We start from the raw sequence: 12,632 nt of genomic DNA, 5'->3' as shown, positions 1-12,632 counted from the left end.
GGTGGCTATTTTAAATCATTCCAGGAGAACCCCTTTAAAGAGCCATCACATAGATCCCTAAATGGATCCCATCAGAAAATGCAGGAATCTATTTTTCAAAGGTTAATTAAGAGAGGCATAAGAGTCTGATTGGTAGATATCCGTCCACTAGGAACCCCTCCGATCGCAAAAACTGGGATTCTGTGTATCCCTATATAAATGGAACAATGATCGAGACTGCAGAAGAAAAGCAAAGAACAGCACTCGGCCATCACCAGCAGTCCTAATGCACATGCTCGACCTCCACTCCATTCATATGGTATGCTCAGGACCCCCATTCTCATAATCTGTGCGACTCCCAGTGGTTGGATCCCAACTGATAAGACTTGCCTTCTATCCAGAGGATAAGGGTTACGTTTAAAATTTTGGACAACCCCTTGAATATTCACATTTCCTGTATGGATAGTGATTCTTTATAGTGGTTGTCTTTCTGTGTGTCATGAGCTTCAAGTAACATTGTGAGTTTTACATCATTTTAGGATGGTAACCCAGGTTGAAAGTCTCCTTTTTAAAGCTAGGAATGGAGGGATCCAACAAGAAATCATTGATGTCGTGAAATGATGACTGTATTGTCCTAGCATCTATGCCAAATTTTATCTTAAGGCTTCATATCGGATTTGAATGTACAGAAGACATGTTTTATGCACATGTCACAAATTTATGTTTTCAGACAAATATACCCACCCTTAAAGTGTACCTGCTATTTCACTACCAAAAATGAAATTCCTACCATGTGATGCTGAAAGGGAAGATATTCATGAAGCTTTATTTTTTAGTTAATTTTACCTTTCTGATGTCTGTATGCAGCCCTTAGCAATCCTATTTTTCTCTGCCTCTATTTCAACATCTACCTAAGATGGCAGCTGCTGCACTTCCTGTGGTGATCTTTCCCATGTCCTTTAGGCCATCCTGCATTTCCCTCACTTCCCATAACCCCTTGCTCTCCTCACCTGAACTAGCAGGACCAATCAGAATGCAGATAACCTCCCCCACTACACCAGAGCAGTGTGTATCCTCTCACATACAGATAACCAGAGACAAACCGTGCAATTACATGAAATCAGTAAGCATTTGTTTTAGCCTCTTAATAGTCACATTAAAAGTTTTTTTTGTTTTGTTTTTTTAGGCAGAACATAATCATGTGAATCATAGTGACTACAATAAAATGATGTATTGATTATATCTTGTTTGTATATTTTATATGCATTATTTTATACGCATGCATGGGATAGGCATAAGGCCTTCCTTCATATAAGATAGGGCCAAGGGCTATTCATAGTATTCAGTATATTAGGCAGACTAGATGGGCCAAATGGTTCTTATCTGCCGACACATTCTATGTTTCTATGTTTATGCGACATATTGACGATCCATATATCTCTTTCAGTGTTGGTAATTTGATTATATATGGGTTTAATACGTTTACATGGGAATTAGTTTTGGTGTTTCATTCCAAGCTTTCAGACAATACCAGAATGACAGCAATATGTTAATATGTTCAGTACAGGGGAAGATATCACTGATAGAAATCGGGATGCAGTGAATGAAGCTGAAAGTGAACGTAAAAGCTGATTTTTACCTGCGATGTATTCCCGACTCAATTTCTAACAGTGATTTCTCCTCTGTTGCTTAGACTTTAGCCTATTCTGGTCTTGCAGTTGCATGTTTCTAGCTGCTACCATTCAGGAGATATCCCCATCTAAAGCAGCCTTCCCCCCTCCACTTTCTGCCCGAGCCTAGGCACTCAGGGCTGTGCTCCTCCTTCCAGTGCTCTCCCCGTCTCTTGCTTGTACAGCCGTCTCCTCTCTGATATATGACAACCATGAGAAGAGGTTGCAGAATAGGAAAGTAGCACACATTTGTGGGTGTTATTATGAGGTAAAACTGAAAATGATTCAATTTTAAAGCACAAAAGCATATATACAGCAGGGTGTACTATACTATTGGGGTATAAAAAAAAAAATGAAACGGCAGTTACACTTTAACAAATTTTAGTCTGGTAATGTTATATATTATAATTTCAGTGCCAATTTTTTTACTCCATCTGTGTCATTATATGAAACTAACCGCTTTATACACAACCTCCACTGTCTTGCAACTAGTGTTGTATATGGCTGTAAAATCCTCCACCTGACCAAACAGTGAATGTGTGAAGCGGAGTCCGGTGTTCCAGAGTAAAGATTTATGATTTATGCTGTTACATATATGCATTGCCTAGCCTGAAACGTCATTCTTCTTATGTACACATTTCACTGTGAAACTGCGTTTTCATTATTTTATAGTCTCTCTACTCACCCTAGACGCATAGCTAGATAAAAGGGATTACAGTGTCAGACTTTCATACATTACCCTGCCAACAAGGGGGGATTCTGGTAATAGAGCTGATGAGAATTCAGGTTCGCTGCCAATAGAACAGAGTTGCTGTTTGCAAAACATTGCTGAAAATACCCACCAACACCATTTGGCTTGCCCCCATCCTCTCTTTTCATAGAAAAAAGGAGTCATAAATTAACCTTGTGTTCTGGTGGCAGGATTAGGAAAGCGACATCAGAGAATTTATAATCGCTTCTGCTTCTCTTCTGTGCTACCCTAATGACTACAACTTTTGAAAGGTACAATATGGTTAATTAGTAGGGAATTGTGTATAAATTCAGTTTATGTAAATAAAGCTTAATCTTTCAATAAATTAAAGTTCTGCAGTTTTCTAACATACCATGGGAGGAATATATAGTATAGTATAGTATGAATAGGAACGCTCGCTACGATCCACCAGAATTATTAAAGGGAACCTGTCACCATGAAACATGGTGCAATCTTCTGGCAGCGTGTTATTGACTGGAGTCCTGTCTATATGAGGTCTTACAGCTGACAATGCATATCGGAACAAAAACCAAGCCATGAGGAGGAAAGAACTGCCTATAGAGCTCAGAGACAGGATTGTGTGGAGGCACAGATCTGGAGAAGGGTCAAAAAAAGAATTCTGCTGCACTGAAAGCTCCCAAAAGCACAGTGTCCTCCATAATTCTTAAATGGAAGAAATTTAGAACAACCAGGATTCTTCCTAGAGCTGGTTGCTTCACCAAACTAACTAATCAAAAGAAAAGGGCCTTGGTAAGAGAGGTGATGAAGAACCCAATGGTCACCAAGGCTGAGCTGCAGAGATTCTGTGTGCAGATTGGAGAAACTTCCAGGTGGTCAACCATTAGAAGCTCCACCAATCTGGGCTGTATGGCAGATTGGCCATAAATAAGCCTCTCCTCAATAAACAACACATGAAAGCCTGTCTGGAATTTGCAAAAATTCACCTAAAGGACTTTCAACTGTTAGAAAAAAGATTCTCGGGACTGATTAAACCATGACATGCCCAATACCATGGTGCATGGTGTTTTTCAGTGGCTGGGACAGGGAGACTGGTAAGGGTTCTTAATGAAAACCAGATCCAAAGTGCTCTGGATCTCAGACTGGGCCGAAGGTTCACCTTCCAGCAAGACAATGGACACAAGACAGCACAGGAATGGCTTAGGGACAACTCTGAATGTCCTTCAGGGGCCCATCCAGAGACCTGACTTGACCATTTCTGGAGAAACCCAAAAATGCCTTTCCACCGACATTCCCCATCCAGCCTTACAGAGCTTGAGAGGATCTATAGAGAAGAATGGTAGGAAAAAAAAAATCCAGTTGTGGCATAATACCTTGTGGCATAATACCCAAAAAGACTGGAGGCTGTAATCACTGCCAAAGGTGCTTCATTCGGTGAATGCAATATTTTAGTTTTTCCTTTTTAATTAGCAAAGATTTCAAACATTCTGTTTTCACTTTCTTATTATGGACTATCACACAGAAAGTTTAATTCCATTCCAGCATCTCCTTGGTGCATTATTTTTTGTCTGTGTCTATATGATGGTTTACTGTAATTACCTAAAACTATCAAACTTGTTAAAGTGCCTATAAAGATGAAGTGTCACTCATTTTGAAATTACAACTTTCGATGATCATTTACAGTCTAGAGCAAATGTGTGAGCCACATGCATCCTACAGTGCCATTCTAGGCAGCTATTACCATCAGGAAGTAGACCTGTCATAATCAATAGGAATCCTAGGGGTCAGAGCCCCAGCCATGATCTATTTAATCACCTGTTTTTTGGATAGATGGTACATTTTCTTCCACTTTTACTGTGGACACATGGCAGTAACAGTCAGACACTGAGGCTGTCAGACCAGATCAAGTTCTGCAGGCCTGGTCTACAAAGTAGAGCAGCTACACTGGTAGGGAAGACCAACATGTCCAATGGTCTTTGCTTAACATACAAGTTAGATTCCCACATGTGATACTGATATTTACGGTGAACACCCACTCATTGTCTCAGGTGGATTAGTACACTGGATCCTGTCGCTGTCATTTTCTAGGTTTCACACCTCGCTCATGAATTCATACACTATATGTTTAGGTATATGTCAAGTATTTGCTTGGGAACGTAAGGATGACTCTTATACCTTTTTATATACGATTCCTATAGGAGGTGCCAAGTCATCAACGCCATGTTTTGGTTGAAAACAAACTATACAATGGCTGATTTATTTCATTTAGCTGGAAGGCTGTTAGTCCTCAGTTATTTCAAGCCTAATTTCTGATCCCCTTATGAATTCCCACAAGAGCCACTTTTGTGGCAGATTCCATTTGGTTTCACAAGAAAAAGGAGACTTGGCATGGACTGCAAATCTCACACATTAGGAACAATTTGTAAACCACAGACCCAGTCTGACACAGCCCATCCTTAGAACAGGCTGCTCCTGTTTCTGCCATTGTCCGACAGGCTGGAGTTTGCCATTTCCCAGCTTGACCAGCCTGTGTGCGTAGAGATGTGAAAAGTTACAAAGTTTCTACAGAATGAGGGGTAGATGTTTTTTTCTTTTTTTTTTCTTTTCTCCAGCAGAAAGAAGAAAATTCTTTGGGATTTTACTTCCCCCACTCCCATTACTTGATCCAAAATATACAAAGAAGCCTTCTGTTTTAAATGCGGATGTCAGCTTTAAATCTTTTAGGTTTGGATTAACTCAGCAACTGAACAATAAAAAATTCTGACAGGCTTTCAGATATGACGCAGAAAAAAAAAAATCTTCCCACCTCCCCCAACCCATGTTCATTTGCAAAGCCAAAGACTGGTGGGCTGAATAGTGACTCTGGTTGCCCGTCCATTCATAGTTAGCATTACAATGGTCAGTATTAACATCTTAAGGCCCACATTATTGCCTCTCCTCCATTATACTTGTTGGAATTAGAAACGAGGTAGCTGAAATCTAGGAAATCCCAAAGAGTTTCTGGAAACCGCAGAACAAGGGTCGGCATGTGTAAAGGTAAATACGTGGTTTCCAGTAATTCTTCTATCATGCTTCATCTCGGACTGCAGAATATTCACATTTCTAACCACTTTAGATTATGTATTTTGTTAAATTTGTATGTCTTTATGCCAGACATTGAAAATTCCAGTAAAATTAACATCAAGAAAATTCTACAGTAATAACAAGTTTAAATCTACAAATATAGGAATTTGTATATTTTTTTTTTCATATGTAATCGTGTAAAAAAAATGGATCATTTGCTTTAAAGAATGGTGTATTATTCGTCTGTGATTATGAAGATGTGATGGGCTGTTTAACAATTATAGGATATACTTCGAGTGGATTGGGACCCATTTATAATAGACATGCAGATTGGTCCAAAAATAGACGTCATCGATGAAATTTTAAAAAATATTTATTTTATTTTTTTACTCAAACAAGACTAACAGTACCTACATATATAAACTGTACTATACACAAACTATAAATTGGCATAAACAAACCTAACGAAAGCTGTATATGTTTATTGCAGGCAGATATGATGTTCCGCTCTGGTGTTTTCTGGATGGGTCTCTTATTTATTCCCGTTACGTCCTTGATTTTTGACGTGTTTTATAAAACGTAAGTATTTTTGCTTTTCAGTGTTTTTTTTATTTATTTTTTTATATTTAGTTTTTAATGATAGATTACATATTGGAAACCATGACTACATAGTAATAAATGTCATCTATACAAGGATTAGTTTGTGACATAATGTACAAATTATGCAAACAGGTAGGCATTATGTTTTATTATACAATTATTCTGTTTTATCTGTATCTATTCTAAGCTAAGATTGATCTTAATAAGATAAAGATGTGATTTATTTTTTTAATTTTTAAATTAAGCGTGAAAAGAACTAGCTTTAAAAACTTGGTTGATGAAGTTCAGGACCTTGAAGCCAAGTCCCAAGACCCAGGCTCTGTAGTACATGGTAAAAGGTAAGATTATTTTTCAGTAACTATATCTGTTTGTAATGGTCAGTGCAAGGTCGTTTATTTTCAAAGTGCTGAATTCGAGGGCCTCGGATGGTATAATAAAATGTAAATAATATAAAATAATCCATTTGACTTCTCTAGTTGTTCTGTATGTCAAAATATTTATTACTTTTGTAGGAAATCTTAATATTAATATATCAGTATATTGGTTTTAGTATTCGGTGTATGCTATACAGTTTATATTAAGAAAGTGGTCAAACATGTTAGATGCTAGCACGAAAATAAAAATTGTATATCACGATGTCCCAGGGACCTATTAACAAATGTCAATATAACGAATATGTTCTCAAGAGTTATGTCTGTGGAAAAGGTGCTGCCATTTGTATTGAAAATGAGTGCACAAGCACAGGAAGACCTAAAAGTACATTATTTTAGTAACAACCAATCAAGACTGCTGTAAACTTTTATATATTTATATATACATATATATATATATATATATATATATATGTGTGTGTGTGTGTATATAACCATGTAGTTAGTTGTGTAATATATAAATTGATGACATGCATGCACCACACTCATTTTACACCCCATTTTGGGGTACCACAAGCTCTACCTTAGGTATTATTTGAAGTGACTGCAATATATGTTTTGTGTTTTAACTTTGAAAAAGTTTTCTGTGGTGCAAAAATGTTCTTACTGCTTGGTATCTGTTTGCCCATAGTTTAACAGAGAGAGCACAACTCCTGAAAAATGTCTTCAAGAAGAACACAGTCAACATTTATCGCTCAGAATCTGTACAACAAAATCTGCTTCGTAAGTACCAGTCTACTGTATTTCTGTGAAGGTTCTCATTCATCTAAGTCATGGTATATCGGTAGTAATAAGTCAGAGCTATTGGACTTGTATTTTTTTTTTTCTTGAAGACCTTTTGCCAGGTGGATGACATTTTGTCATCCAACTGGCTTTCTAAATTAGTATTGTAATTGAAAAAGCCAGTCATATGACTAGCAAACTGTCAAGAAAAGAAAAAAATGCAATGCCAGGTGCTCTGACTTATTACTACTGATCTACTGCAACCAGCGTAATTTTCTCTTGAGATACTCACTCACCTTTCTTGTCCTGTAGGAAGGAGAACTGGCTTGCATGTTTTTTTTTTCCTCTCTCTCTCTCTCTCTCTGTCTGTCTGTCTGTCTGTCTGTCTCTGAAATACTAATTTTGCTTCCAAAATTAAAAGAACGTTGACCTTCTCACAACACCAACTGTTATGTAGCTATACAGCGTCAACACTCAGCAGGCCATAAAGCATACTTTAGTTAATAGTTAAGTCAGCGTCTCACCTGCAAATAGCTCTTTCCAAGTGATTACCTTTTATCAGAGCAGATCAGAGAAAATTGTCTTAACTAGCTGAGAGGCCTTTGTCAGGGTCTGGTGGATATTCATTCTCATTATGGAGAGCACCTAGTATGTGTGAGGGGGTTATTGTAGGCCAGGCAATGCTGCTCTGACTTATTGGGAAAAATAGATCTACAAATTAGCTTTTCTTCCAAAAGACAGAGAAAACTAATCCTGTCTGATAACAGAAAATAATTTGCTTCTCTCCAAGAAACCCATAGCAGCATTGCCTGGCCTACAATACTCCTCATGCATACTAGGCACTCTACATAATGAGAGAGAGTACCCAGACAACACGAATCGGACTTGAGCTCAGCAGGGAGGTTGTTCCAAACATCTTGGAGAAATAAACACAAATCTTTTGTGGATAAAGGCTTGCTCAAATGCTTCTGCCTTTTCATGTCATCCCAGACAAACTTCATAACATTGAGATCAAGACTCCTTATTCCTCTTTACGCTGAAGATATTTCATAATATGTACTGTAGTTCTTAACTGTATATTTGGGGTTGTTGTTCTGCTGCAGAATACATTAAAATGTAAACTATTAACACTTCTTACTTTGAAGCATCTTTTTCCACACCAGCCTAAAACATTTGCACAGAACTGTATATATAGTTTTTTTTTTTATGCTTTAAAGGGAGTCTGCCATCAGCATTTCACTTTTTTAACCCTTCCCATAGCTCTCTAGCATGCTTACAGTTAATAAAAACGTTACCTCTAGCATCAATCCTGGACTCAAAAACGATCTTTGTAACATATGCAAATGAGGGCTCGCAAGTGCCCAGGGGTGGCGTTACCCTCTTAGGTGCCCTGCTAGCTCAGCCTTTTCTTCGCTTTCCCCCGCCCCTTCCTTCCCTCCGCCCTCCCATCCTTTCCCTCTGACCGCCTTTCTACTAACTTGTTATTCTGCCGAGATCCTGCGCACTCAGGCCGGCGCATGCGCACTGCGATGCTCATTCCTTGTATGGCATCACAGTAACTAGTCGGCGCATGCGCAATAGTTACTGTGATGCCATACAAGGAATGGGCATCGCAGTGCACATGCGCCGGCCGACGGACTGAGTGCACAGGCGCGGGATCTCGGCGGAATAACAAGTTAGTAGATAGGCGGTCAGAGGGAAAGGATGGGAGGGCGGAGGGAAGGAAGGGGCTGGGGAAAGCAAAGAAAAGGCTGAGCTAGCAGGGCACCTAAGAGGGTAACGCCACCCCTGGGCACTTGCAAGCCCTCATTTGCATATGTTACAAAGATCGTTTTTGAGTCCAGGATTGATGCTAGAGGTAACGTTTTTATTAACTGTAAGCATGCTAGAGAGCTATGGGAAGGGTTAAAAAGGTGAAATGCTGATGACAGACTCCCTTTAATACTTTTGCACAATAAAAAAAGATTATTATGTGACACCACATTGTTGTTGTTTTTTTAAAATCAATTCTGTTTATTAATAAGAAAAATATCAAGTGTACAAAATAAACACACACAAATATGTCTGTAAACAAGGTGAAATGAGAGTACATTTTCAATTAAAAAAAAACATATCTTATTTGACCACTGGACCACCCTCCTTGTCAGCCTCATCAAGTACGGCATCTGTTAGTTCTGTGTCATGGGAGGAATGGAGCTGCAGGCAAACTAGGGAAGTTGGAGGGGGGGGACAAAGTCTAATGAGGGGGGGGGTTGGGGGAAAGGGAGAGCTGGGGGCTAGGATAAAGAAATGTTAGCACAATACACGTCAAGATAGGAAAGAGCTGCGCTGAAGCAATGTTGATCTTAAATGGTGCTATTAAGAACTTATGTTTTAAATCGTACCATTTTGGGGTACATATAAATTGTTGATAAACTGTTTGGAGGAGGGATAGAAGGAAAAATTTATGTCACCATTTTTTATTCTTTATTGCTTTTTTGATGACCTGTAGGTTTATATATATTTATATATATATATATTTGTGTATTTTGGTGGTGTGAATTGACACTGTATGATACTGTAACAACTACATTGTAAGGGTCCTCTCTCTCCTCTGACGGATCAGATCTGACAGGACACAGGGAGGCGTGTATAGAGCTGTTACTGCAACATATGTTCCCTGTGACTGGTTCCTTTCTGGCATTGACTTTATCAGTAGATGAGTGAGCCATAGTTCAGTCATCATCTTTCTTCCCTTATACTGTATGACCACCTAAAAGCCTGCACCCCAGAATGCTTCAGGTCCTGATGTTTGTTGCAGTGAAAGCTGAACACCCTCGTGCTGCAAGGACCTGACGATCACAGTGTACCTGCAGTATAGGAGTGTGTGACACCTAACAGTAGCAAGTTTCTGATCCGGATGACTTTTTGGACCTGAACCAATCTGATCACCATATAATAACTATTATACTGCAAATTTTGAACTTTCATTGATGGTTCAATCCCAGCCCACTCTGCTCTTTTTAGATTTTGTTATAGTTTATAGAGTTTAGAGCTACATTTCACAATAATTTCTAAAAATGAATAAAGCTCTTCATGCTTTCTCATCAGATTTTTGCTGCTCTTTGATGGCCACGATAGCATAGTATGTTCCAATTCTAGTTAAAAAATAAAATAAAATAAAAAATCAATGGGATCTGTAAAAACAAGAAAAAAAAATAGATTGTAACGGAATTGTTATATCTGTCATGGCACCTGTAAAGCCATTATACCACTGCGAACTCTGAGGCTAAATTTGTTAAACCATTCTTTAAAATTTCTTCTTGCTTTCTTCAGATGGATACGCTTTCTCCCAAGATGAGAACGGCATTGTCTCACAGTCTGAAGTCATCCGAGCTTATGACACCACAAAGCAGAAACCAGACGAATGGTGAAATGAAACTTGTCCATCAGCTCTCTTGAGACATGACATAATGAATTGTCAAAACTTCTATTCAGGTTTCAAGAAGATCTGTGGTCAATACTGTCTCCCAACTACTGAAGAAGACAACATCGAACAAATTGTTGCTAACCATTAAAATTGTGATTCTTACTTTAAGCTTGTCAGCAAGAAGACTGGAAAGATGTTTCAGTATTATTTAGAAGGAAGGAATGCTTTGCTGTCTTAGCAATCAGCCAGTTACTTCTACTGACCATCAAAGTGCAGGGTCCCGAGTCTACGAGATTGATGAGAGTTCTGCAATTCCTATCAGAAGTGAAAGACCTGAGGTCCTCCTGCCTCACTGATACAGGCGCTGTTGTAGATGGTTGTGTACAACTATTTTAATAAATATGTTTGCCAAAGAACAAACAGATATTTTTTTTTCCTGCGTCCCTGCTCCATGAGATTTCAGAGATGGCTGAAGCAGTAAGATGCAACAAGGGAAATTATGATCCAGTCTGTATGGCACTGTCCATTCGACATTTTACACCTTCCGCCTTATTCATGCTTTTCTGTTTATCTTGTAGAGTAGCTAATGTGTCTAGTGTTCTGCACTTCCTTGTGTGTTTAGACACAAGTGTTGATGCATTTTGCTGAGGCTAATGACAGACATGTCTTTTTACTTGTCGTGTGATGCATTTCTTACTAAGTTTCCATGTTTTAGCAGTTCTATACAATTCTCCAGTAACTTCATCCACATTGTATTTGCACTATGGTCATACTACGTTTAGAAAAGTCCAACCTGGCCATATACGTTAGATGTGTGTCACCTGAATAATGCTGTATTCTTACAGTAGATGTCAAGGGAGATTAAGCTCAGGCTGTTGGATTTAAACATGCCCACTCCTTCTATTGAAGCCCGGAGTCTAGCAGTGGCTTCTCTTCTCCCTGTTCAAAACACATGCATGTTCATTCAAGCAGAGAGGATGCTGTTGGGCCAGATAGCGGGTGTTTATCTCATGTATAGCCAACTTTAGAAAGTACTCTTTTCTGAAAAATGTATTTTTTATGGTAAAATTTAGAGAAATTCTTTACTGCAGGAAACTAAAAAGTTTTCTCTCACGTAAACACCTTTTTCTTCTTTTAGATTTTTTTTTTAATTAGAAACCACCCTAGAGAGTAAATTACTTATGGATTTCCTTATTACAATTTTTTTGTCTGTCCTGGAAGTTCTTTTTTGATGTCACCATTTTTCCCCCTACTAATGGATCATTTTGAAAAATTCTTTGCTCGCGATGAACACATTGTGAGCTCGTTGTCTGTATTGTGCTTCTCACTATAAATAAATTATTAAAAGTAATACAGAACTATGACTTAATAGCCTCCAATGTTGATTAAAGGGAACCTGTCACCACAATTTTGTGTATAGAGCTGAGGACATGGGTTGCTAGATGGCCACTAGCACATCCGCAATACCCAGTCCCCATAGCTCTGTGTGCTTTTATTGTGTAAAAAAACCGATTTGATTCATATGCAAATGAACCTGAAATGAGTCCTGTCCCTGACTCATCTCACGTACAGGACTCATCTCAGGTTAATTTGCATATGCATCAAATCGGTTTTTTTACACCATAAAAGCACACAGAGCTATGGGGACTGGGTATTGCGGATGTGCTAGCGGCCATCTAGCTACCCATGTCCTCAGCTCTATACACAAAATCCCAATGACAGGTTCCCTTTAAATCTTTATCTGGGCAAATATTAACATAACATATGTAGTCATTTATCCTAAGGACAGCTCACACAATATATATACGTACAGTAACGGTACTGGCCAGAACAGGCTTGATTAGAATAAAAGGTTACACAAAATGCTTCTAAACATAAAAAGTTATAAATTTTTTTTTTTTTTAAGAAAATGTAAAATCTTCTTAGATTGTAATTACGGTTTATATTTTTATTCCTGTAGGTGCATAAGAGATTAAATTGTAACCTGCGGTAAATGCCTATATGCTGTAATATGCAGTCAGATTATAAGTGCCTCCAGACATGTTTTA

At 38.4% G+C, this 12,632-nt stretch overlaps 1 protein-coding gene across 5 annotated transcripts in view; it reads left to right on the top strand.

The window, feature by feature from the left end:
• ATP8A1 (ATPase phospholipid transporting 8A1) overlaps positions 1 to 12,006 on the top strand; it is a 188,313-nt gene extending 176,307 nt beyond the window's left edge. For all 5 annotated transcript variants that reach the window (XM_044298696.1, XM_044298712.1, XM_044298679.1 and 2 more), the window contains 4 exons: positions 5,912 to 6,000; positions 6,267 to 6,359; positions 7,084 to 7,175; positions 10,491 to 12,006. In XM_044298696.1, coding sequence (XP_044154631.1) covers positions 5,912 to 6,000; positions 6,267 to 6,359; positions 7,084 to 7,175; positions 10,491 to 10,588 — 372 coding nt within the window. In that variant the 3' untranslated portion in view covers positions 10,589 to 12,006. The remainder of the gene's footprint in view (positions 1 to 5,911; positions 6,001 to 6,266; positions 6,360 to 7,083; positions 7,176 to 10,490) is intronic.
• The last annotated feature ends 626 nt before the right edge of the window (positions 12,007 to 12,632 follow it).

The sequence above is a fragment of the Bufo gargarizans genome, chromosome 1, assembly GCF_014858855.1.
Source record: "Bufo gargarizans isolate SCDJY-AF-19 chromosome 1, ASM1485885v1, whole genome shotgun sequence".
NCBI classification, from domain to species: domain Eukaryota; kingdom Metazoa; phylum Chordata; class Amphibia; order Anura; family Bufonidae; genus Bufo; species Bufo gargarizans.
This window is presented reverse-complemented; position numbering and strand designations above follow the sequence as displayed.